This window comes from Pelmatolapia mariae, linkage group LG16_19 (assembly GCF_036321145.2).
Source record: "Pelmatolapia mariae isolate MD_Pm_ZW linkage group LG16_19, Pm_UMD_F_2, whole genome shotgun sequence".
NCBI lineage: Eukaryota > Metazoa > Chordata > Actinopteri > Cichliformes > Cichlidae > Pelmatolapia > Pelmatolapia mariae.
The window spans coordinates 45,453,875-45,479,749 of record NC_086241.1 but is presented as its reverse complement, the minus strand read 5'-3'; the positions used below and the strand labels follow the sequence as shown (position 1 = coordinate 45,479,749).

At 38.9% G+C, this 25,875-nt stretch overlaps 1 protein-coding gene across 1 annotated transcript; it reads left to right on the top strand.

Annotated features, from left to right (window-relative positions):
• The first annotated feature begins 1,455 nt into the window (after positions 1 to 1,455).
• LOC134645969 (tumor necrosis factor alpha-induced protein 2-like) lies at positions 1,456 to 21,037 on the top strand. Its single transcript, XM_063499618.1, has 14 exons — positions 1,456 to 1,488; positions 2,275 to 2,494; positions 4,986 to 5,096; positions 8,657 to 8,761; positions 9,313 to 9,952; positions 10,210 to 10,321; positions 11,505 to 11,627; positions 12,253 to 12,347; positions 12,452 to 12,560; positions 12,663 to 12,770; positions 12,872 to 12,991; positions 13,115 to 13,270; positions 16,716 to 16,837; positions 20,820 to 21,037. Exons 2-14 carry the CDS (start codon positions 2,305 to 2,307, stop codon positions 21,007 to 21,009), a joined length of 2,181 nt encoding a protein of 726 aa, XP_063355688.1. The 5' UTR covers positions 1,456 to 1,488; positions 2,275 to 2,304; the 3' UTR covers positions 21,010 to 21,037.
• The last annotated feature ends 4,838 nt before the right edge of the window (positions 21,038 to 25,875 follow it).

The window sequence follows — 25,875 nt, the reverse complement described above, 5'->3', positions numbered from 1 at the left end:
TTTTGAGCTTTTGTTACCTAGTGGCTACGCAAGCCAGGAAGTACCAATGACCGGATTTGGTTTGTGGTAGTAACAGGTAAATGAAGATTTTTAAACACTTATTTGAACATATATATATTCTTTCACCCATCTCGCCCCTGCGGGCGGTTTATCCTTCAAGCTCGGGTCCTCTACCAGAGGCCTGGGAGCTTGAGGGTCCTGCGCAGTATCTTAGCTGTTCCCAGGACTGCGCTCTTCTGGACAGAGATCTCCGATGTTGTTCCCGGGATCTGCTGGAGCCACTCGCCTAGCTTGGGAGTCACCGCACCTAGTGCTCCGATTACCACGGGGACCACCGTTACCTTCACCCTCCACATCCTCTCGAGCTCTTCTCTGAGCCCTTGGTATTTCTCCAGCTTCTCGTGTTCCTTCTTTCTGATGTTGCTGTCATTCGGAACCGCTACATCGATCACTACAGCCGTCTTCTCCTGTTTGTCTACCACCACTATGTCCGGTTGGTTAGCCACCACCATTTTGTCCGTCTGTATCTGGAAGTCCCACAGGATCTTAGCTCGGTCATTCTCCATCACCCTTGGGGGCATCTCCCATTTTGACCTCGGAACTTCCAGGTTATACTCGGCACAGATGTTCCTGTACACTATGCCGGCCACTTGGTTATGGCGTTCCATGTATGCCTTGCCTGCTAGCATCTGCATATGCTAGCAGGCATATATGTATGTATATATATATATATATATGTATATATATATATATATATATATATATATATATATATATATATATATATATATATATATACATATATATATACATATACATATATATATATATATATGTGTATATGTATATATGTATATGTATATATATATATATATATATATATATATATGTATATGTATATATATATATATATATATATATATATATATATATATATACATATACATATATATATATATATATATATATATATATATATATATATGTAATACACAAACAATAAATTTCAATTGTGTAATTTAAGTGATCCAGGTAGCTCTGTTTTGGAAGTTCAGTTAATGCTAGAAATGTGTTTTGGAGTTTGTACGTGCTTTGTCTCTAGGGACCCCCTTAAATATTTATATATAAACGCATATAAATAAAACCACGTTTTTTTTACATTAGTAAGTCCTTTGTGCATAATTTTGATAATGATTTAATTAAAGCAACAAAATAACCTGAAGATCCGGTTGGGAGTCGAAAGAGACGACTCTTTTTAGCGAGTCGAGCTAAAAGAGTCGGTTCTCTAAAAAGAGCCCGAATTCCCATACCAGTTTAGACATGATGGCTGGAAGTTGTGCCGTTTCTGGGAAAGTGACAGGCTTTCTTTTGCGCCTGCTCATTAACCCCTCGCTCCCTCCCCCCACTGGCCAGACCTGAACTAGAAATCGAAAGTAGGTGAAGCGAGAAGAAACTGCGGGATTTTCTATTACCTGTGTCAAACCTGAGGTAAGCACACCTTTTTTTCCTGTACTCTCTTAACTAGCTATACACGAACTAAACTCTTCAGCTGCATCTAATTTTTTGTAGTTGGTTTCCACGGATTAAGACTTTAAAAAAAAAAAAAAATATATATATATATATATATATATATATATATATATTTAGTATTACTGCACGACCGATAAACTAGCAGTTTTGTACCAACAAGGTAATTCCCAAAGAGCTATTAGCTGAAAACAGGGTATATTTTGTGATGGTGTGAGCATGTCTTTGACATATTTAGTAATCTGGTCAAATGGAAGTTTTCCCAGACCTTGAAAATGATCAATAGCAGATAAACAGTATTTCAAAGTCAAGGACCGAAGAGATGAGAGAAAATGCTGCCAAATTACAAACAACAGATTGTTCTGTGTTTTTCTACTCTATCTATATAAAATGTTATCTCTAATATAGTTTTATGATGATCCTGGTGAAAGCCACAGTGAATTGGTTTGTGAATAAACTTGTTCTATATAAAGTACTATAAGTGTGCTGTATCTTGATGAATAAAATCCTGTACATTCACACCTACTTTAACCCCAAAGTTAAAGTAGGTGTACAGGATTTTATTCATCAAGACACTTTCTCACAAATTATTATAGTTATTATTAAAATCCAGAGATAGGAGGTAATGAAATACAAATACTTCATTTCTTTATTTGAGTATTTATTACTCTTTACTTTTAGTGCCTACATTTTAACATGAACATCTGTGCTCCTGTTCTCCTCCTTCTTTTGTATTCTTTCTCACAGTTGGGTAGATAATGAAATAAAACGTCACTCATGATGGACAATTCCACTGAGAACCTCAGCAAGAAGAACAGCATGATTGAGAAGCTTAGAAGGAGCTTGCGGCGTCAAACACGGAAGAATCCTCCGTCACCTGGTGGCGAGGAATCCAATGTCCTACGTAAATTACATGCAACCGCAAAGAACTCAGACTCTGCAGCTTCGCCACAGCCTCCGTCACCCAGTGAGTACCTTTGGTCTTCATCAAATCTGCTGTCAAACATAAGCACTGATGGCAAGCTAGATGGTCTCTCTCTGGTTTAGTCCTGAGGACTGAGCGTCCATGTTTCATCTGACCAACCAACAGTTTTACATCGTGCCTCAGTTTATTTTAAATGACGATCATATTCACATTTGGCTTCTTCTTTGTGCCACAGAGCTTTAACTTGCATTTCAGGACGTCACGGTGAACTGTGTTCACAAACAGTGATTTCAGGAAGTGTTCCTTATGTCATACAGTGTGACTGTGGCAGAATCACACCTGTTTATAATGCAGGGCTCCCTAAGGGCCTGATAATCACAGGGATCTATTATTGAGTTTTGGCCTGGTGCCTCGCGGCAAAAGACTTTTCCAGATTCTTTAAAGCTTTTGATGATGTACTGTAGACAGTGAGATATTCAAAGTCTTTACAACTTCACATTGAGGAACATTGTAGTGAAATTGTTCCATGTTTTTGCAGATTGGTGCACCTGTGTCTCCCTAAGATGCTCTTTATACCTGTATACCTCTATATTGTCAGTACAAACACTGGCAGTAAGAAAAAAAATGCACACTAGACTTGTGACACACTAGACCTACAAAGTTTCAGACACATAAAATCCTAATAATATCCTCAGCAGAGGTAAAAACATCAAACAAAACACAAAAAGACAAATAAAACTTGTTATAATATGTCTGTTATGTTTGTTTGCTAAATGAAGGAAAGCAGAGAAGCTTTCCTCAGGGTTTTCCCTGATTTTTGTGTAGCCTGTAGAATAAAAACACAGCATAAACCATAAAGCATTGTCCTATTCTTTTTGCAGTAGAGCATATCAAAATTTGGGTTACAGCAAGACTTTTCAGCCTGTGCAAGAGGGTGGAAGAAGCCACTTTAATGGTCTGTCCTCTGCTTCAGGTTATCTGATTTGGACCATTTGTTATTGTTATCCTTCCCTTTGAGGTGAGGGCTTGGGCTTGTTTGCCAGCCACAGGACACATGAACTCCTCTGTATGTGAGACGATCTCTCTGCCAAAAGTACGCTATGCAACAGGACAATGATCTCATGCACTGCAAAAATCAATGACTTGAATTGTAAAAAAAGAAAAGAAAAAGTCAACCTGAATTAAATCCTGTGGCAGGACCTGTAGAGAGCATCATTGTAAAGAAGACTGGGGCAAAATTCCTCCACAGTGATGGGGGACTGATAATGTCATACAGGAAAAGCACCAAATCAAAACAACTCCATTTAAGTCTGTGAAGGTTCTCAGTCATCCAGGTCATCGTAGTCTAAGGAGCTTGGAAAGAAAAGCGTCTGGACTTCTTTAAGTTGCTTGAAGACGTTTCACCTCTCATCCGAGAAGCTTCTTCAGTTCTAAGGTCAAATGGCCGAGAGTCCCAGATTTAAACCCAGTGGGAGTATCCCCCCAAAGAGGGACGAAGGACCCCCTGGTGATCCTCTAATCACATGAGCCAAGTTGTGAAAGCGGGTGTGGGACCTAATCAGCCAGGGTTTCGGGTGAGCTCATTGTTAAACCTGGCCCCACCCTATCATGTGAATTCCTGAGGTCAGATGGCCCAGAATGTGAGTGGGCGTTAAGGCGTCTGGGAAGGGATCTCAAAACTGGATTATAGACACCAATTGTCTGCCATCTATAATCCAGTTTTGAGATCCCTTCCCAGACGCCTTAACGCCCACTCACATTCTGGGCCATCTGACCTCAGGAATTCACATGATAGGGTGGGGCCAGGTTTAGCAATGAGCTCACCCGAAACCCTGGCTGATTAGGTCCCACACCCGCTTTCACACCTTGGCTCATGTGATTAGTGGATCACCAGGGGGTCCTTCGTCCCTCTTTGGGGGGATACTCCCACTGGGTTTAAATCTGGGACTCTCGGCCATTTGACCTTAGAACTGAAGAAGCTTCTCGGATGAGAGGTGAAACGTCTTCAAGCAACTTAAAGAAGTCCAGACGCTTTTCTTTCCAAGCTCCTTAGACAACTCCATTTAAGACACATCATACTGGAACATAAAGACACTACAGCAACATTTTACCCAGTGTTTAATTTCCGATGCTAAGCTTTTCAGCCTCTATCAAAGATACAGTTATACATTTCAGTTGTACACATTAGGTAATTAAGGTAATATACCACAAGTCATTAACTCTAAGTCATCATCTGATTAGAAATGAGGTCAGACTGTTTTTCAAGATTCTGCCGATCAGTTTCACTTTTAGGTGCTGGCACTGTGCTGTACCAGCCTGTTCTGTTTCCAACATGATTTAAATTTTGCATTCTTCAGTTTGCATAATACAAAGCAATGCCAAAGCCATGGACACACAAACACCCACGTAAAGGAAAATAAACTTCAGATAGTTGGTTTGGAATCACTGTGACACCACAAAGACAAATGTGTTTTTGAAACTAAAGAGTCAGTTTAGCTGTTTTACTAATGTGCTCTTCTTCCCTCTCTGTCAGGTCTGAATGCTGGCTCTGCATCCACCTCTCCGAACAACAACCAGAAAAAAGAGGATGATGAGTCAGATGTTTCTTCTCACAAATCCAGACCACTAACACGGTCAAACACAGGTGAAACTTCTTAACTTTAATACTAGATCATTTCTTGTGCCAAATGAAACCATTGGCACTAATTTGCTGCTGGAAAAGCCTCCACCTCAAGTTGTAGGGTTTCCATCAGATTGTTGCATCTGGCTCCAAACTGCATTTGTTGCATTTGAACAAGTGCATTTTTGAGGCCCAGATCTGAAGTTGAGTGACAAGGCCTGATTCCTTATATTTATTCCAGAGATGGTTAGTTTAGGACTGTATGCATGCTAGCCAGGACGTTTTGTCATTGTGTGCTGCACTATTAATAATAAATAAATAAATTTTTATTTATATAGCACCTTTCTAGATAAAAATATCACAAAGTGCTTCACAAAGAGATGACAAAGTATAAAACAGAAACAGACAAAAGTTAACAAAATGCAATTCTAAAAAGATGTGTTTTTAGTTGTTTTTTAAAAGAGACCACTGAGTCCACAGATCTTAAACTCTGAGGAAGAGAGTTCCACAGTCTGGGGTTCACAGTCGCAAAAACTCTATCTCCTTTGGTTCTCAGCCTTGTATGCTGAATAACAAGTAGGCCCTGATCACATGATCTCAGGGACACAGGGCTCAGTGATGTAGGCTGGTGCTTGTCAATGAAGAACTTTAAAGATCAGAACCAGAATCTTAAAATGGACTCTGAATTCAACAGGGAGCCAATTGAGCTGCATTAGCAACGGTGTCACATGAGAGTACTTAGAAGCATTGCTGCAGCATTTTGGACAATCTGCCCTTGGACAGCATTTTGGACAATCTGCCAAGTGGAGAGTGAAGATGTAGTGCAATCTCTACATTGCCAGTTTGTAGGATCATTGATTATGTTTGGCCATATGCTATGGCCGGATTTAAAAGGAAAAAGATTAAGGTAACCCTAATCTATAAAATTCAGTTTTCAGGAGTCATTAAAAAAACAAACAGAGTCAGCAGACCTGATTGAGTGAGGAAGATTGTTCTACAGTTTGGGTGCAACAGCCTCAAAAGCACAATTATCTTTGGTTTTAAAGTCAGAGCGAGGGACACTTACAAGATCCTCTTAAACGGGGCGGAAAGGTCGGCTGCAGTGATCGGGTTTCAGAAGCTCTGCTGTATAAGCAGCGCCCTGTCGTTGTGTTAGTAACAGAATTTTGCAATATATTGAGGTGAAGGAACCAAGTTTGGGTGAGCTTTGCAATATGAGCTTGACCCCAAAATTAAGGTGTTGGTCAAAAATTATAGCAAGGTTTTTAGTTTTAGAAGTCATTAGTGAAGGGGCCAATGTACTGACTTATCTCCTTAGAGAAACTGCTTGGGCCAAGTACTAGAACCTCAGTTTTAATGATATTGAGATGAAGTAATTTTGACTACATCCAATATTAATGGCAGAGAAGCAGTCACTGCAGCAGGAAAGGCTGTTAAGGTTGTTGGGCTTGACATAAAAGCAAAACTGTGTCATCTGCATAGCAGGGGTAAGAAATAGGGGTGGGTTTTTATAATCGATTAATCGATTAAAATCGATTCTGGCTTGGATAACGTGAAATCGATTCATTAAAATCCTGAATCGATTTTTTAATATAAATTTACTTTGCCCGAAATGCCAGAATCTCAGGTGAAACCTCACAAAATTTCAACAACCACCAAACAGCTAAGACAGTAAAAGAGAGCAGGCACACGGATTCTGCACAAAGACCTAAACACACAGCGCGGACCCGCGGATCAGAATCAGTGAGATATCGCCTTTCTCACCTGACGGCACGGACACGGTGGGGGCTGAAAGCCGACAGCTCACTGATTCTGATCTGTCAGCGTGTCCGCGCTTTGTGTTCACGCCCTTTTTGCGCTGATTCTAAAGGTGTTAGTTTTATCTCTCTCCAAACAATATTGACCGAACCAGCAGCAAAAGAAGATCCAAACTACGCTTTACATAAACATCGTCATGAAATCACTCTGACTTTTACTGTTTTGCTTCCACCACGATAAAATCACACGTCATGCACAGCTCTCTCTCTCTCTCTCTCTCTCTCTCTCTCTCTGTACTTCAAGAACAGTTTCCCGTCTAAAAATCTGTTTTCTGCATTATTCGCTTGCTTGTTACGTACAAGTCTACTGTTGTTTACAGCGCTGTCGGCTGCTGTTTTTTTTTGTTTTTTTTCGTTTTACATACTTCCGAAAAGAAAACATAATTTCTGCCGTTCAATACTGAACAAATTTAAACTTTTTAAAATTATGCAAAATGCAAAACGCTTAGCCGTGTCTCTAATAAAACCGCTGTAACGTCAGAAGTAACGTTCATATGTTGATTAATGGTTTTCTTTTGTTTTTGATCTACTACAGAATATTTTTATAAAATCCCAGGCCAGGAAAATCGCCTTCATGTTTTTCTGTGTTTTATCTTCAGCTACTTTGACACAAAGGCATCTGCTGTGACGCTTACACCTTTGATAAAGTCTTGCGCATGTCAGCTTCCTTTTTATAGATAAAAAAATATGTAAATGTACTGATCTGAATTATAATATTTCTGACTGTCAAAATTTCCCAGATTCAAATCGAATTGAATCGAATCGAACTGAATCGAATCGAATCGAATTGAATCGAATCGAATCGAATTGAATCGAATCGAATCGTGGATCGAATCGATTCGGGACCTTGTGAATCAGAAAAAAATCGATCCATTAAAGCAATTAATTAGATGGCCCAGGGGTGCCATATATAAAGAAAACTGGTCCAAGGACTGAGGCTTGGGGGGCTTGAGGCTTCTCATATGAGAGGTACTGATTCATATGAATTCTGAAGTATTTGTTCATGTCTGTTTCCTGAATCCTGATCTGATGCCTTCAAATTGATATCTTAACCATGTCCTGTATAGAGTAAACCACATATAAATATTCAGTCATAGTAGCAAAGCAATTGTCATGATGTGCTGTGTGGCAGGCACTGAGTTAAACTAGAAGCCAGAAAAACAAATAACATCAAGAGAACAAAACCATGAATAACTAATAATCAAGAAATTAAACACAAAACACAGGGTAACACCCAGGACTGTAACAGCACTGACACAAGAAAAATTATTTCTTTACAATAAAAGCACATGTGAAATTAGCCATATTATTAAATGCTTGTACTCATTTATGTGTGACACTTTGGACACCTTCAAAAAACAGTTTGGTGATCTTTTCGATGGCTGGCTGACCAGCATATATTAACAACTAAATGTACATCATTAATGCATGAATTGTTACCCCATTCCTTCTTACTATAAAAAAAAACAAAAAAAAAACCCCAACCCATTATCGGCTTTCATATTCAAGAGTTTGCAGCCATTAAGGAGAACAAACCACAGTGATTAAAATTTGCACACTTGCAATTTATTTTTTCTCTGTAAAATGTTTATTAAAATGTTCTCTGCAGTGGTCATTATAGTGGACAAAAATACAACAATAATTTTTTTGGCTCTGAGTTCATAACAAAAAGCACTGCTGATGCTTGTCTGTGAAAACAAAAGACCAGAAATGATGCCTGCAGTCTGTTATTGAAACTACATTAAATTGTGTACTTTTCTGTTTCAGATCCCACTGCGTCCACTTTTGATAATACTTTGAAGAGAATGAAAGAATCTTTTTATTTTAAATGGAAAAAGGACGAAGATAAAGCCACCTCGATCGAGGAAAAAGGTAGGAAGTAAAAACTATTTGTTATTTTAATATACTTGACAAAAAATTCATTACAATTATTTTTATTATTTTTAATTATGTGCATATAGTACATGTGCAGCATTCATTTCACTGTTTAGCAACATTTGTTTAAATGTTTAGTAATAAATATCAAGAGAAACTTTTTTTTGATCAGTTTATTTTGTTTTCGAAAAAAAAATGTATTCAGGAAAACTGGACATGTATTCAAATAGTTGTAAAAGTCAGAGGTCCAAAGTTACAGTAGGAAGCATAAAGAAAAGTATTTTCCACAGTAAAATTTTTGAACAAAAAAATTTTAATGGCTATAAATAGGGCTGGGTATCATCACTGATTTCTAGAATTGATTTTAATCGATAAATCGATTATCAAAACTCTTCTCCCGTCCTGTCTTAGAAAAAATATTTCCTTGTTTCATCTTTAGGACTTGAAAACTTGAGAAAGTATCAAAGCAGTTTCACAGAGCCTGGATGATTCATCTGTAAAATAGTACTGATAATTAAAAAAGATTTGTCTTTGTTTTTGTCCACCAGTGAATCCTACTTTTGAGGAATACCTTGAAGGACAATACCTGTTTGAAGCCACTCAGCTGTTGATAGACAGGGAGAAACATCTGTTTGGAGAGATAACCGAAGCTGATGCACTCAAAGCTCACGAGGAAGCAGTAGAAAAGCTTGCTGCAGACCATAAAGCCCTTGAAGAGAGTATAGAGCAGACCCTGCAGCAGAGCCTTTCTCTCAGCACTGAGGAAGAGGTGTCTGCTTTGACATCTGCAGTGAAAGCCATCAACCTTGAGGAAGAGCAGGACCAGCTGTGGAGACAAAGATGCCGGACGCCACTAGCCTGGAGGCCCAGCGAGTGGAAGAAACATCATGACGAAGTCCTTCAAAAATTAGTAAATGGGCGTATGGATAATCCATCGAGCCCCACTGGTGATCAGGTGAGCCAGTCATCTATGCAGGCAGACATCCAGTTCATGGGCAGGCAGCTGAAGGAGGACATGCAGTGGGTGGTGGAGGTGGTGAAGAACTGCTACCCACCAGAGATGGACATCTGTAACTTTTATGCAAGACAGTACCATCAAACTTTCAAGGCAAGACTCAAAAAGATTGCAGTTCTGGATGACAAGGACTGCAGTTTCCTCCTGCGATGGGTGAAGGAGTTTTATCCAGGGTAAGCCACCAGTTCAATTATTGTTTGAAGTAGCATCTTTCTGTGCCTAAACATGATGACGTCTGTCAGTGTGACGTCCTTCATTGATCCTTGAAGAATAAATACCTGAACACTTACAGATAGATAGTGAATAATAATACAAATGTAATGGCTAATTTCTTGTTTTATTAATGTGAAAAATAAAATGTCATTTTTGTAGACTAAACACAACTTGGGGTGTTTATAGAAACTCATGTGTTATCTGCTCTGTGTACCAGAATCCTTGAAAAACCTGAGCTGGCCAGTAATATCAATACTGAAGCGCTGGGAAACCTGCTTCCTGATGAGTTACTGAAACCTCTGGAGGAGGAGTACCTCAGCAAACAACAGGTAACACAGTGGATCTAAGGCGTGTATCCAGTTAATCAGTATGGTCATTGCAGGGCTTAAAGTGAGATGTGCAAGTCCAGCATCAAAGAGTTGCTGGTTTTGACAGATATTTTTTTATACATAATATTGTAGATGTAATTAGGGATGGACCGATCCGATATACAGTATCGGTCCGATCCTGACCTAAATTACTGGATCGGATATTGAGAAATAAAAAGTGTAATCCAATCTATTAACTATCACAAAAGCACCTCACAAAACTTGGGACATGGCGTAACCCAGCTTAGTACTTTAGCACGTGGGAGCAGTATGTGTCACTGGATAGAGCGGCTGTCGTGTGCGAGACCTGTCAGCGGTCTGGAGTTACTTCATCCTGAAAACATTTGGAGCATCTGGAGCCTCACTATGTGCTGCCAAACCAGCATTTCATCAAACAGCAGTGTTGCAAGCTAAAAAGTTTCATGGTTCAAAAAAAATAAATTATGAAAACACTTTTTTTCATACGTGTTTTTAAGTTTTGTATAGAAATTACACAAAATTTAGTCTCAGGTTAAATGTGATACAAACAGCTTACACTGACATCCATCCTGATAAAACATGAGTGTCATGAAGCCGTGTTTGCATCTATTTCCACTGCTTTCCACTCTGGATGTCTATTTATGTTCAACCTTAAGTATAAAAGGGTCCATTATACAACTTGTTTTTTTAGTTTTTGAATATAAACATTATTTTGTGCTCATATTGGTCTTCTTTTATTTCAGAACCAAATAGTTTTTGAAATGTGCATAAAATTGCATTTTAAATTACATTTTGAATATTAGTTTAAATACTTAGATTTAAAGTTCTGCTAAAAGTTTAAATAAAAAGATTAGCATTGCTGAACTGTGAAATATTTTGGGTGCAGTGTATTTTTTGAATACAAGTACAATAGAATAGCTTTAGTGTTTTGTTTTTTAAAACTTGAGTATGAACTTATAAGACATAAAAAGACAGTCTTATTGATGATAAAATACACTTTATCGGATTCATATCAGTATCTGCAGAGATTCAAATTAATGATAACATTATCGGACATAAAAAGTGGTATTGTGCCATCTCTATATGTAATTATTACTGTCAGTAATTAAATCTTTACACATGAAAGCAGTTTAAAAGTGACAGTGATGTGTTGTTGTGTGTTTAGAGTGACCTGATGATTTTTATTGACCGAGTATTGGATGAAGCAAAGAAAGAGTGGGATCAAGGAAAGGAGCCGACAAGAGATGATGGTTGCTACGCCAGTCCTGTGGCCTATGATGTCATCCCGGTAGAGTTGCCATAGAGTTGCTACAACTTGATACAAAAGAGACTGAAATCACTGCTTTTATGAAAATGTATTAATATAAAGTGAAAGGAGTCATTTGTGGTGGCCAACTTCAAAGGTCCTTAGAGTGAGTCTTTGATTGGATGACTTCTAATTGATGTCCATTACTGACCATGATGAGAGGCTTTGAATACATTGCTATGTCAGAACTGTGCAATAAAAATTGTTGTGGTGAAGTAATGATGTAACATTGTTTTGACATGACATGTAATCTGTTATTCACTTTAGAAGTGTCGACAAATATTTTCCAGCCTGCTGCACATATTAACCAAACTGAAAAAGACTTTGAGAAACTTTGAGAAAAAAACCCTAACAAACAAATAAAGGACGGTCATTTTTGTTTGGGTCAATTATAGAAACTCATTTACTGTCAGATCAGAGTCACAGTTTCAAACCCTCCCATGGTTCTGTAGCTTAATCACTTGGGTTAGTCACTAACATTGTAAAGCACTGGGTTTGGTTCCTGGTGTTAGTTTAACTGGATCTGAAAATGATGGAAGTGCATTGCTGTGTAAAATGCTTTGGGTACTTAAAACTGCCACTGATTTGTCAATCCATTTGTCTTCAGTTGATCAACGGCATCGTGACATCAGCACAAATAACTGTAAGAGACCTGCACAAGGCCCAGAAAATAACATCCAACCTGACAGACTTCATGCAGGGGTAACAAGGTTTCACAAGGCTGTCATTAAAATATTGTCATTTGAAAATACATTATAGATTATGTTTGGTAATAACAAGATAATAGAAGTGAAAATCTTCTGCAGGTATAAAGAGTTTCATGAAGACGTCATAAGGCAGAACAAACGGCACAGCAAAGCTTTCATAAAGGCAAACCTCAGCTGTGTCAAACAGTTCAGGTTTGTTTCTGATCCAGTTAGATGGAAATTCTGATTTGAACTTCATCATAACAGCCGAATACGTCACTGTGAGCTAAGGTGTCTTGTGTGGTCTGTCTAAAGTGACTTCCTTGTGGAGCACGATCTGTTCCCAAAGAAAGTGAAGGAAAACTGTTTGCCGATCCTGACTGAGATGAAACAGTCTGCCCACACTTATTTATTAACTCCTGTGCACAAGATCCTCAAGGTAAATTCTTTAAACCTGCAGATATCAATAATCCTCAGGATTAAATCCTGATATGTTTTAATCAAAGATTTAAAAAATTTTGTTATTTGTTCCTCACACAGCCACACTACCTGAAGTTGGGAACCAGTGACTGGCTGAAGAAGAACACATTTGAGAAGCTGCTGTATAGCACTGAAGAAGAGCTTCAAGAACTTCAGGGTTCGAGTCGGTCCGCTTACCAGGTAAAAGGATGAAAGGAGGAAACTTTATTTTGGATTGAATGGCCATTATTGCCTTCATTGTCAACTTTTTAGTAAAAGGATTATGATGCGCTCTGATTACTTATATATTTGGGCTAAATTCAGGAGCTGATTGGTCAGCTTCAGCAGGAAGTGACAGAAGAATATGTCCGGAGGCTCCTGAAAGGAAAGATCAAATTAAAGAACAACAAAAAGCAGAAGAAGGCTTACGAGACTGTGAAAGAAAATGCAGAGAAACTCCACGAGCTGTTTGCCAAAATGGTGAGACTTGATCTTCACTGCACTGCACACTGCACAGCCTAAAAGTGATCAGATTTCTGCTGAGCTTTGGAAAAAATAAGAATAAGAATCAGCTCAATTTCACATTTGGTTTGAAAGTTTTGATTAAAAATAATTTGATTAAAAAGATTTGTAAAATTGAAAAGGTCGTTCAGAGGAGTTGGCTAAAATGTGATCCTCCAAGCCTGGATATAGAAGAAATACTCTCAGTGGAAAACCAATGGACTCAATCCATAAGAACAAAAGTGTGACCCATAGAAAATGATGGACACAATGGTCGCTCTATAAATTACATTATGAGTCAAAGGCATGATTTCTATAAAAGTCTGATCACTTTAGACTACAGAAACAATGTTCAACAATGTGGTGTCCTTATTTTTTATTCAGATTTTTCCCCCACTTTTTTCCACTTTCTGCATATATACCCTTGTCAAAAAAGATAAATTTATAAATCTTCGGAAGATAAATTTATAAATATAAATTCAATTGATTGATTGATAATACTTTATTCATCCTGGGGAATTTATCTGTAACTCAGAAATTAATATTTTATACATAGATTTTACATAGTGCAAAACATGATAGAAATGAAGGAAAACCCTCCAATAAAGGACCACTGAACCCCAGCTGTAGTTACAAATGTATCGAAGATCTGACCTTTGGTTGATGACAACTTAGTGCATAAATAAAGACAATATTCACAAAACTGAAAGAACGTATCAAATACATCATTGATCTTGGGAAACTCTAGTGCAATAACTCCGGCATGAAATTCAATTCAATTCAATTTTATTTATATAGCGCCAAATCACAACAAAAGTCGCCTCAAGGCGCTTCATAGATACAGAGAAAAACCCAACAATCATATGACCCCCTATGAGCAAGCACTCTGGCGACAGTGGGAAGGAAAAACTCCCTTTTAACAGGAAGAAACCTCCGGCAGAACCAGGCTCAGGGAGGGGCGGCCATCTGCTGCGACCGGTTGGGGTGAGAGAAGGAAGACAGGATAAAAGACATGCTGTGGAAGAGAGACAGAGATTAATAACAGGTATGATTCAATGCAGAGAGGTCTATTAACACATAGTGAGTGAGAAAGGTGACTGGAAAGGAAAAACTCAATGCATCATGGGAATCCCCGGCAGCCTACGTCTATTGCAGCATAACTAAGGGAGGATTCAGGGTCACCTGGTCCAGCCCTAACTATATGCTTTATCAGAGAGGAAAGTTTTAAGCCTAATCTTGAAAGTAAAGATAGTGTCTGTCTAGGGCTGTGCGATATGACCAAAATCTCATATCCCGATATAAGAATTCTATCATCCCGATAACGATATAAATCACAAAAATGTAACATTTTCCTTAAGTTCTGTGAATCTCGGGCAGCTCGACTTGCGGGTAGTGTTTCCAGCCGCTCGTCATGTAGCTGGAGTCGAGTATTTTAACAGATGCATGAAACTATACATTTTAAGACATAAGTTGTGAGTATTTATTACACGGCGTGCTGTGGGGAAAAGCCTGTTCTAACGTTTGAGTCTAAGGTTTTTTTTTAGCACCTGGCGGCTCTTGTTTTGCTTCTCATCCGTAAATAATCTGCTCTTTCACGTGATTCAGTTTATTTTGAAAAGTCTCAACAGGATCTTGAGCTTTATTGTGAAAGGTTTATGTGGAACATAAACAAGCGGACACGCGATGGTGTTACCGTCGTTGTTGCTAACGACAATGCATAAAAACAGGCGCTTGTCCGTCCGTAGTGTGGTTATATTAAATATAAGAGAAAGAGAGAACTTTAGGAAATTAATATAGTCACTACAGTGACCATCAAAACGATGAAAAAATATTACCGTAAACAGTTTATTTTGTGGCACCACGAAACAAACGATAGCGTAAAATGAAACGATAGACGTTTTTATATCGTCATCCGATATATATCGTTATATCGAACAGCCCTGTGTCTGTCTCCCGAATCCAAACTGGAAGCTGGTTCCACAGAAGAGGGGCCTGAAAACTGAAGGCTCTGCCTCCCATTCTACTTTTAAATACTCTAGGAACAACAAGTAGGCCTGCAGTGCGAGAGTGAAGTGCTCTAATAGGGTGATATGGTACTACAAGGTCATTAAGATAAGATGGGGCCTGATTATTTAAGACCTTGTATGTGAGGAGCAGGATTTTGAATTCAATTCTGGATTTAACAGGAAGCCAATGAAGGGAAGCTAAAACAGGAGAAATATGCTCTCTCTTTCTAGTCCCTGTCAGTACTCTTGCTGCAGCATTTTGGATTAACTGAAGGCTTTTCAGGGAGTTTTTAGGACTTCCTGATAATAATGAATTGCAGTAGTCCAGCCTGGAAGTAATAAATGCATGAACTAGTTTTTCAGAGTCACTCTGAGACAGGATATTTCTAACTTTAGAGATGTTGCGCAAATGGAAGAAAGCAGTCTTACATATTTGTTTAATATGTGCGTTTAAGGACATATTCTGGTCAAAAATCACTCCAAGAATACATAATTATTCCAAAAACAGCAGTTATAAGAGCTGTGTCTCTACGGAGGACCCGACCTTCGTGGTCTACGTGGGCCGGGTCCTTCGAAGACCAAGAGTGCCGGAAGTGTGAGGCTGTGAAATGGGACGGTCTAGCCTTCAGATTTGCGTCACCGTTGTCTCTGGAGTTTAATAAACTCAACCGTCTGCTCCTTGCTATCTAAAATATAACAGAACACTGCTGTAAATTTTCGACCATCTCACACTTCTCAGTTTTCTGTTTGACGTTTATTCAGCTGTGTGAAAACTAAGGAGGAACCCACCCGAGGGATTAATAAAGTTCTATTTAATCTAATCTAATAACTTTGATCTCAGCCAAACCAATTTACTCCGTAACAAGTAAAACAGAAAAAAGCCAAACAATAACATTTTTAAGTTATCTGAAAATGATGTGCCGGGAGTTTGCTGCTCCGGCCGACTCTAGTGAGCCTTGAACCTCCAGCTAGCTATCGATCTGGTGGGTAACAGGCATCTCTGAATATGTCGGAGCACTTTTGCAAATATGCGATGTCTTGATAAATCAATCAGATATTTGAAGTTTACACAGTTACATTAAAAGTTTATTTTGTGACCCAGAAAGAGCAATGAGAGTAATATTAAAACTAAGCAGCTGCCGCCATTGTTGGAAACTGGAATTGGCTGGGCCGCGCTATGAATTCTGGGATATGGTGGGCCACGAAATATACACCCGACCCATCCTTCAAATCTGGGGAAAACGAGGACGCATTTGTTGGCTGGATTCGGAGGGGTCCACGAATTGGGAAAGCCTTCGTCGCGTCGCTGTAACTTAATTGGTCTACAAATGCGGCCTCAGGAGGATGCAGCCTATGTTTTGGGACACAGCTGTTGATTAGAGTTTTGGGAAACTGATGTCACTGATTTGTCTTCACAGGGATCCAAACAAGACTGGTTAAAGGAAATCCTGACCAAGATTGCAGAAGTGCTAAAACTCCAAGATATTCCTGCCATACAGATGCAAATCGTTTCACTGGGATCTGCTTATCCCGACCTCAGGTAACTTTTGAATTGACTCAGATATACTTTAATACAAAAACAACTGTACTTTTCATCGATAGGTGAGGAAGAACGGGAAGTAGACTGAGCCAAACATCTCAGTTGGTTTCAGATGTTTCTTGTCAGCAGGATGAGCGACATTCATGGGAACTAACATTAGCTAAAAGTACTTGTGCTGCCTTTCTTTTTTACATTATCAGTTTCACTGATAGTGCATTGAAACAGAAAGCTAAATAAAACTGGCATGAGAGAAGCAGCAGCAGCTGTGTGTAGATGAAGTCAATAATGCTGTTAATTAGAGTGAAAAGAGAGATTTCTTCCAAATGTGGCACCGGAAACCAAACTGTCTAGTCCTTGTCTTATTTCTAACCTTAAAGGCAAAGGAGAAAGGGAATCAGGGGACATAAACACTGCTCTTGATAGCACTCACATAAAGACTGACTGTGTGTCTGAAAGTATCAGCACCACAGAAGTGTGTGATTTTATGGGGAGTTATTTGGTAAAACTAGTGTATGTCATGATCCTGGGTCATTTGACCCAATGTTTTGAATTTTAATATATTTTGATGTTTATGGTTTATGTTTAAGTTCATGTAGTTATCTTTAGCTCATCTATTTTAGGTTGCCCAGTTATAGATTATTTTCTGTTAGATTCCTCTTGTTTCTTTGCTTCTTGTGTTTATGTCTCCTGCGCCCTTCATGTGTTTCAGTAATGTCTTTGTCTCCCGTCTTCTCCTCTTGTTTACATGTTTTCCCTCATGACCCTTTCCATCCGTCATGTGTTTTTCTGCAGCCATAATGTTCTGTTTGTACTTGGTATGTCTTTCTCATCTCTAGTGCCCTTTTTCCTCTGTCTGTATTTATGTTGTCCGTGTTCCTTGTCAGTTCGTGATGTTAAGTCTGCTTGTCTTAGTCTGTCAAGCCACACCTGCGTTATGTTTCCTGTTTTATTTTGAAGAGGTCTGGTGTCCCATGTTCATTGTATTTAGTTTTACTTCCACTGTGGCATCATTATGTTCATTCTAATCAGCTGCTTCTCCAAGTGTTTCCACTTCCCCGATTACCTCCATGTGCATTTAGTCTGTGTGTTTTCATTTATTCCTCGTCCAATCGTCTGCGATCTGTCCATGTCATGCCATATTTTCAGGTTTTCATGTATTCGTACCAAGTTGTCACATTTAAGGTTTTTTTTTCATGTTTAGGATGTTTTATGTTTTCTTTCTAGTTTTATCCAGTTTAGGTTATCGTTTAGCTTCAAACTGTTTTTGTACTGCTCATTCAGCCATAATAAACAATGTGCTTTCTGTTAGAATCAAGTTTTGTTTTTCTGCATTTTGGTCTTCACTCCACACAGTCTGCATCAGCTGACTGTGACTGTGTAAACTTGGAAATGAATGGAAATTAAGGTACATATCAGTGTAACCAATAGGAGTTTCACCTACTTAAAGACTTAAAGAACTTTATTGTCATTGTAGTTATACAACAAAATTTGTTTGGTAGCTCACAGAGGCCAGCAGCAATAAAACAAGAACCAGCATAGTAACATAATAACCAAGTAGTAAAAGTATAAAATATAAAGTAAAAAGAAAGCACTATAGGCTACTATAATAATAATAATAATAATGGATTGCATTTATATAGCGCTTTTTGAGACCCTCAAAGTGCTTTACAATTCCACTATTCATTCACTCTCACATTCACACACTGGTGGAGGCAAGCTACAGTTGTAGCCACAGCTGCCCTGGGGCAGACTGACAGAAGCGAGCTGCCATATCGCGCCATCGGCCCCTCTGGCCAACACCAGTAGGCTGTAGGTGAAGTGTCTTGCCCAAGGACACAACGACCAAGCCAGACAGAGCAGAGGATCGAACCGGCAGCCTTACGGTTACAAGATGAGCTTCCCAACCCCCTGAACCATGGTCGCCCAAACTGCTCTACTGTTGTATTTAAAAGAGAAATGTTTAAATACAACAGCATTGAGCCTTGAGGCAACTGTTGTTGTGATTTTGCGCTGTATAAATAGAATTTAATTGAACTGAATTGGAAATGGACACGTTTTCCATTTTTTTCAGTAGTTTAAATAGGTGTGGTGATGTGTTACTGACAGCTGTTAGTGTTTGCAGGAAGGATGTGTGTCAGGGGTGCGAAACTGGTTACACAGAAAAAGACATAACAGGGTTAATATTAGAGATGGACCGATCCGATATTACGTATCGGTATCGGTCCGATACTGACCTAAATTACTGGATCGGATATCGGAGGGAAATAAAAAATGTAATCCGATCCATTAAATATCAAAAAAGCACCTCACAAAACTTGCGACACGGCGTAACTCAGCTCATAACCGTAGCACCTCGGAGCAGTATGCGTCACGTGATAGAGCGGCTGTGTGTATTTGTAGCCTGCTAGCAATCTGGCATTTCATCTCCGAGGAGGTTATCCCAGAGAGAAGTAAAGCAAGTGTGTAAGTTCATCTCTGAATGTTTGTAAAGCATTCCCACGTTAAGCTTAACAACCGATATATGGAGCTAGTGCCTCTTCTCTCTTTCTCCCTCCCTCTCCTGCTGCTACTTCAATCGTGAAACTGATTAATGATCAGCTGATCGGCTTTTCTGTCGCGAGTCCGTCTCTCTTCTTTGTTTTTGGCCCACTTTGCACCAGAAAGAGGAAACCAGCGGCTGAACAACAGCAGCACGTTTAAGCTTGATAAGCTGTCGTTAGAATTTATTTAATATTACTTTCTAGACCAGGATCCTTTTCTACGCAGCTGACGGCTGGTAACTGTGCAGGGGCGGATCTAGCAAAGTTTAGCCAGGGGGGGCCGATAGGGCATTAACAGGGAAAGTGGGGGCACAAAGACATACTTTTCTTTCTTATTCTCATTTAAAATGTCTATTAATGTCTATTAATTATTATCTGAATCTTACACCCAAAGTTTTAATCTGATGTAAAATATATAGAAGTCCATTACTGTATATAGTAACTGTTAAGTCTAATATACCCTAGTAAGCTATAGTACTTTTTCCTTTGGGAAGGTACCATCTGTGCAGTCTGCAATTCTGTTGAAGAAAGATGTTGAATCTATTTAATTATTCTTGAAAAATAATTTATTTCTGTGCATTTTTTTTTCACACTGCATCAAATTAAAGTTGATTACATCGATTAAGCATCGTGAGGTGGAGGGTGGGGGGTGGTTCCCTAATTTTTTTTGCTGGCAGTTTGCAACCCTATTAGTTAGGTTGCTTAATATTTCTGCTAAGTACTCTTTAAAATACCAGAATAGGAAGGATGGAGAAGGTTTAAGTTTATTAGATTGATCAGTATTGCTGAACTATGAAATATTTTGGGTGCAGTGTATTTTTTACATACAGGTATAACAGAATAGCTTTAGTGTTGTTGTTTATTTAAACTTGAGTATGAACTTTATACAAAATGCAGCAAGATATTAAAAAAAACAGTTTTATTGATTAAAAAACACACTATATCGGATTCATATCGGTATCGGCAGATATCCAAATTTATGATATCGGTATCGGACATAAAAAAGTGGTATCGTGCCATCTCTAGTTAATATTACAGATCAGCAAATCAGCTGTTTGATTTGAGACCTGCAGTCTTGGACTCCAAGCTTAAAGAAATGAATTAAACTCGTAAGCTTTGTATTGAAAGTTAAAATATTACAGATTTTTCTTATTCACATTATTAATATCATGTGGCATTAAGGGCTCATATATATTCATGTAATCCCAGTTGGCTGAAAAAATCTGTTATTTGCTTGCATCTCATGGAATTTATACATTTTCATAAACAGTAAGCAAGTCAACACACCAGTCAACTGACAAAGTGCTCAGACTTATTATTTGACGTACTTCCACTGACAGTCTTACTTCAGAGTCTCTGGTTCTGTAATGATAAACAGCATCTAAACATAATCATTAAATGACCACTTTTTTATAACCTTTTCTTCTTTCTGTCACCAACAGTGAAGAACATGTTTTGGCTCTGCTCAAACTCAAAGCAAACCTCTCTAAAGCCGACATGAGTACCATCACATCCACTGTGCTGGACACACTAAAAGAAAGCTACACTGGTGGTGAAACCCGGAAGTTTTTCTCCAATGTTGAAGTGATGAGTCCTTCATTTCCAACATGTATTACGTCATGCAGTGGATAAGATGAGTTGAATTCTAGTGCTTTCAGTCTGTCAGTAAGGATGTACAAAGTGACTGCCATGGACAAGCCTGATTCAAATGTTACAGGTACTATGCTAATAACAAACATCACACATGTGACCAGTTTGCAGGAGACAGTCTTTCCTCTCTGCATTTTTGCATTTTGTGTTGTATTGTGAAATGTGCTCTTAGCATGATGCTACAGTACTTTAGAATTTAATGACTCTGTATATTTTAATATGTTAGAATAGAATAGAATAGAAGAGAATAGCTCTTTATTGTCATTGTCACAAAAACAATGAAAGGCAGTTTGGCATCTCTCCATGTGTGTGAAGTACACAATAGCATAAGTATTCACACAATAACACAGACAAATTTACATTTACACAAGAAAAGATATGTACAAGTTACACATACACCTGCATACATACGGATAAATACATACATATATGCATGCATTTATACGTACACACAGATATTTGCACATACACACTCACACACACACATACACACACACACACACACACACACATATATATATATATATATATAAAATATACATATTTTAGGTTGGGAAAGTGAGCGTCCATGGTGTGAGGGCACTCACTTTTTTTTGCTTTGTCTCTAAAAGATGATGTCACGATTTTTGAGGCACACCGTGTGGAGATAAGAGATGTGGACCCAAGCACTGACGATATAGATGCAGGACGATGTTTAAATTGAAGACAAGCCTTTATTAGCACTAGAAAAGCAACTAGCGAGGGGCACTAACAAAACCTAGACTGGGAGAAGCTAACATGAAACCTGAAACAAAGAATGAGGAAACCTGAAAACTGGCAACACAGGTAGAGGAACGCAGGAAAAGATGAACAGGGGATGATACACAGACACTCTTATGAGGAACAGAGATTAACACACTAAATATACACACAAGACAACGTGAAAGCAAAACACTGAACACAGGACACAAGACTCTCCAAAGTAAAACAGAAAACATGAGACACAATGATGCAGACTACACTCTAAGACATGGAAACAAGACAGACCTGGGAACAGAGGAAACATGAAGCAGAGAGACAGGAGCAACAAACGGCAGCATGAGGAGCAAGAAAATAAACATGACAGAACTAACCCTATACTAAACATGAGGGTCACAGGAACCAAAAGCTAGAGGACAGGACAGTGACAGATGATAATGAAACATGATAACACAGTTGAGAAATGTATTTGCATCAAAAAGTCTGTCATGTCAGTTTTGCAGCATTTGGCTGAATAACTGCATGTATCCATGTACACCTCAGAATTCCTCCTGCTGCTACTATCAGCAGGCGCATCTAAATCAACACCAGTGATCGGGTTACACTGGCAGCCAGTTTTCAGACTTTTTGTTGTGTCTCAGGGGAAATGATAATCAGCCTAAGTGTTGCTTTTTATTTACTTATTTATTAATTTTGAAAGATCATCACTTATGTGCTATCTGTTATTCCATTTTGTACAGTTAAACTTTCTCCTTATTTCTTGTCTTAGAGGTGCAGTCTTCTCTCTTAAAACATCGTCACCACGTGCTCTGCTTCACTTGGACGTAAACATAGTTTTGTACACAGAGAAATGGGAGCGAGGAAATGTGCATGTTTGTTCCGAATGCTTCTGATTTACTAACATATGCACCGTGGTGACAACAAAGTAGGCTGGTATGCACGTTTCACAAATGGGATTTTGCGTTAGATTTCTGCACAGGGTAAAAATATTTCCAGGCAAATATTAGTAAATGAGGCCCATTGTCTCCCCATGTTTCACAGATAATGTGGTCGTGAAATCAGTCACAAGCTGTTTCTCTCCTTCTCCTGATTTTCTCTTCCCATGGTTCTAGTACAAGTTAATCTTGGTTTCATCTTTTGAAATATAATTTTTTGAGAACTGTGCGAGGTCTGTCAGATGTTTTCTGGCAAAGTCTAATCTGACCTTCTTGTTCTTCAGTGTAACCTCATGTTTGCACCTTGTTGTAAACTCTGTGTATTTACAAGACACAAGGTGAGAGTTTTATGTCATGGTGGACTCAGACACACAGGCTTTACACCACAACAACATTGATGACCCTGGACGATAATGAATCTACTGGAAGTGCAGGGCCAGATCAGTGTTTCCTAGTCTTCTATTACTGTATTAGATACTGCTGAAATAATAGAACCGAAGTCTTGTAACAACATGGATAAATAATACTCTAATGCGCTGGAACATTGTTTCACATGTAACCTTATAGTGAAGTTTTCACTATAAGTTTTCACTATAAGTGAAGTTTTCATTTTGATATTATCTATTAGTTTTTCCTCAGTGTTGTAAATAATACTATACTATAATATAAGGTACTGCTTTTAAAAAATGTACACAACCACTGAAAAAAGTCAGAATTTCTGCAGTAATTTATGTTTGTTTCTTGGTTTATGCAAGTTAGTATAGAATAATTCTTTATTTTTGTATTTATACAAGAATAAATAATAAATGGCAATATCATGTTTAAAGTGAAGTAATAAAGTACACTCTTTAAAAATATTACCCTGTGTCCTGTCATATTTGTTGTGTTTGACATCAGACACAGAAACGTGACATATTTCACATCAAAAGTATATATTATGTAAATCTGCTCATGTGTGTTATTTTGTAAAGGAAACCAGACGGATAACCGTCAAAGTCATTTCATTTTTCAGATAAATGTATAATCTTATGTGTATTATTATTATTATTACACATTTGGTCTTTTTTTTTTTTCGACCGGAAATGTCTTCTTGTCACGGTCTGGCTGGCAGACCGTGGGGATATGGGGGAATGAGGACCCAAAACGCAGACTCTGCGATGCAAACAGTGCTCTTTATTTACAGTGAAGGCTGTAAACACAATAACTCCCCGTCGCTCCCTTGACTCCCGTGCTCGTGCTCCCCGCTGTCGTGTTTCCGCACACCCCGTGCGTGCTGCCTTTCTGGTCCACTCTTCCTCCTGCAGGAAAACCACAGAAACAGCCGTCAACACTGACCCCCGCGGCATACACGAAATGACATACACTCACACACACTAACTTGGGATGACAACGCAATGATCCCGCGCCGGTGGGAGCTCCAACACTCTCCTAAGTAGCTCCCCCGACGAGCCCTGATCACCAACAGGTGTGTGGCAGGAACTTCAGGTGTGGCCAGTCCTCCTGCAGGGCCACACCCATCAGGCCTGCATGTGGCTGTCCTCCATCCTCCAGCCACACCCGCAGACACACATGTACACACCCACACCCACACCCTGCCTCTACATATAATGAGTGGAACACAGAATAACACAGCATAGTGCAGAAAACACACATCCCCAAATAATAATAACAACAACAACAACAACAACAATAATAATAATAATAATAACGGTCCATCCTGCTCACGGACCCCCGAGTCCTCCAGAGCCGGGTCCGTGGCACTTCTTTTCCTGATCATCTGTAATGATGTGCATAAAAACAGCACTTGGAAACAAATCTCACATATTTCTATCATCTTATTTAAAAACCCAATTCTACTTTTTTTTTCCAAAAAGGTATGGACAAAGACTAAACCCCTGCACGCATAACTACAGCACACTCCAGTGGACCACCCTCTAGTAGACATAAATGTCCTAATGTTACGTTGGATTTGGTTTTATTGCAACTTGTGTACATTTACCTGCCAAACATAGAAACCATGTTATAATTAATACTCAAACAGATATTCATGAGTTTTTTCTCAGTTCTGTAAACAACACCTTAAATATAAAGTTTTGCTCCATTTTTCATATACCATAAAAATGTAGGCACAAGACTCAATCAACAGTTTTTCCCCCCGAAACAAATATAGCACGCATTGCCCTCTAGTGGCCCGAGATCACGTTGAATTTGATTTCATTACTTGAGCACAATTATCCGCGTCTGTTTCAGTGGTGACCAGCGTGAGAGGTTACAGGTATTTTCTCCTGTTGTGATATATTACACAGTTTCCCTTTTTTACATCTCTAAAAAACAACAGCGGGGGGGGGGGGGGGGGGGGAGTCTCAGAAGTACAACACACTGGATTCGAGAGATTTTACCATTTTTGACACCTATTGTTGTATTTCTTTCTTCAGTACCCACTGCAACACTGCCAAAGGTTATGCAGCAGAAATAATGCTGCGACTTCATTGATGTCCTTTTATGTACAATATGAGAGCTTCTTTCATCACCTGTAAAGTATACATTTGACCACGAAACGAAAACAAAACACGCCTGTAAGGTGCTCTGACTCTATTCACAGCTCAGACTGGATGACTGGAAACTGTCGCGTTTCTAGGAACGTGACACGCTTGCTTTTGCCACTCGTTTGTGCGCCTGCTCTTTAAACGGTTAGTGACGTATGGCTTTCATAAATAAAGGGACATTGCCCATTGTAAATGCCCGCGCGCCCTGTCACACCCTCTGACCTTGCCAAACCTGAACTGGTAATCGAAAGCAGGTGAAGCGGGAAGAAACTGCTGAAGTTCCATTACCTGTGCGAAACCGGAGGTAAGTACATCTTTTCTCTTTACTGTAACTAGGTACGGTTTGCATACACGGACTAATTATCAATCTCAATTATAAAAAAAAATCTGTGAGAAAAATCAATCGTTTTCTCTCTCTCGCTCTCTGCACATATACATAAACACGCCCATTGCTCTTCAGCGACATCTAATTTCTTATCTCAGCATGGTGTGCAGCATGTCCTTGAAATATTTAGTAATGTGGACAAATTGAAGTTTTGCTAGGCCTAAAAACGATCAACAGCAGATAAAAAGTATTTGAAAGTCCAGGACCTGAGAGATGAGATTAAATGGTCCCAAATTACAAACAA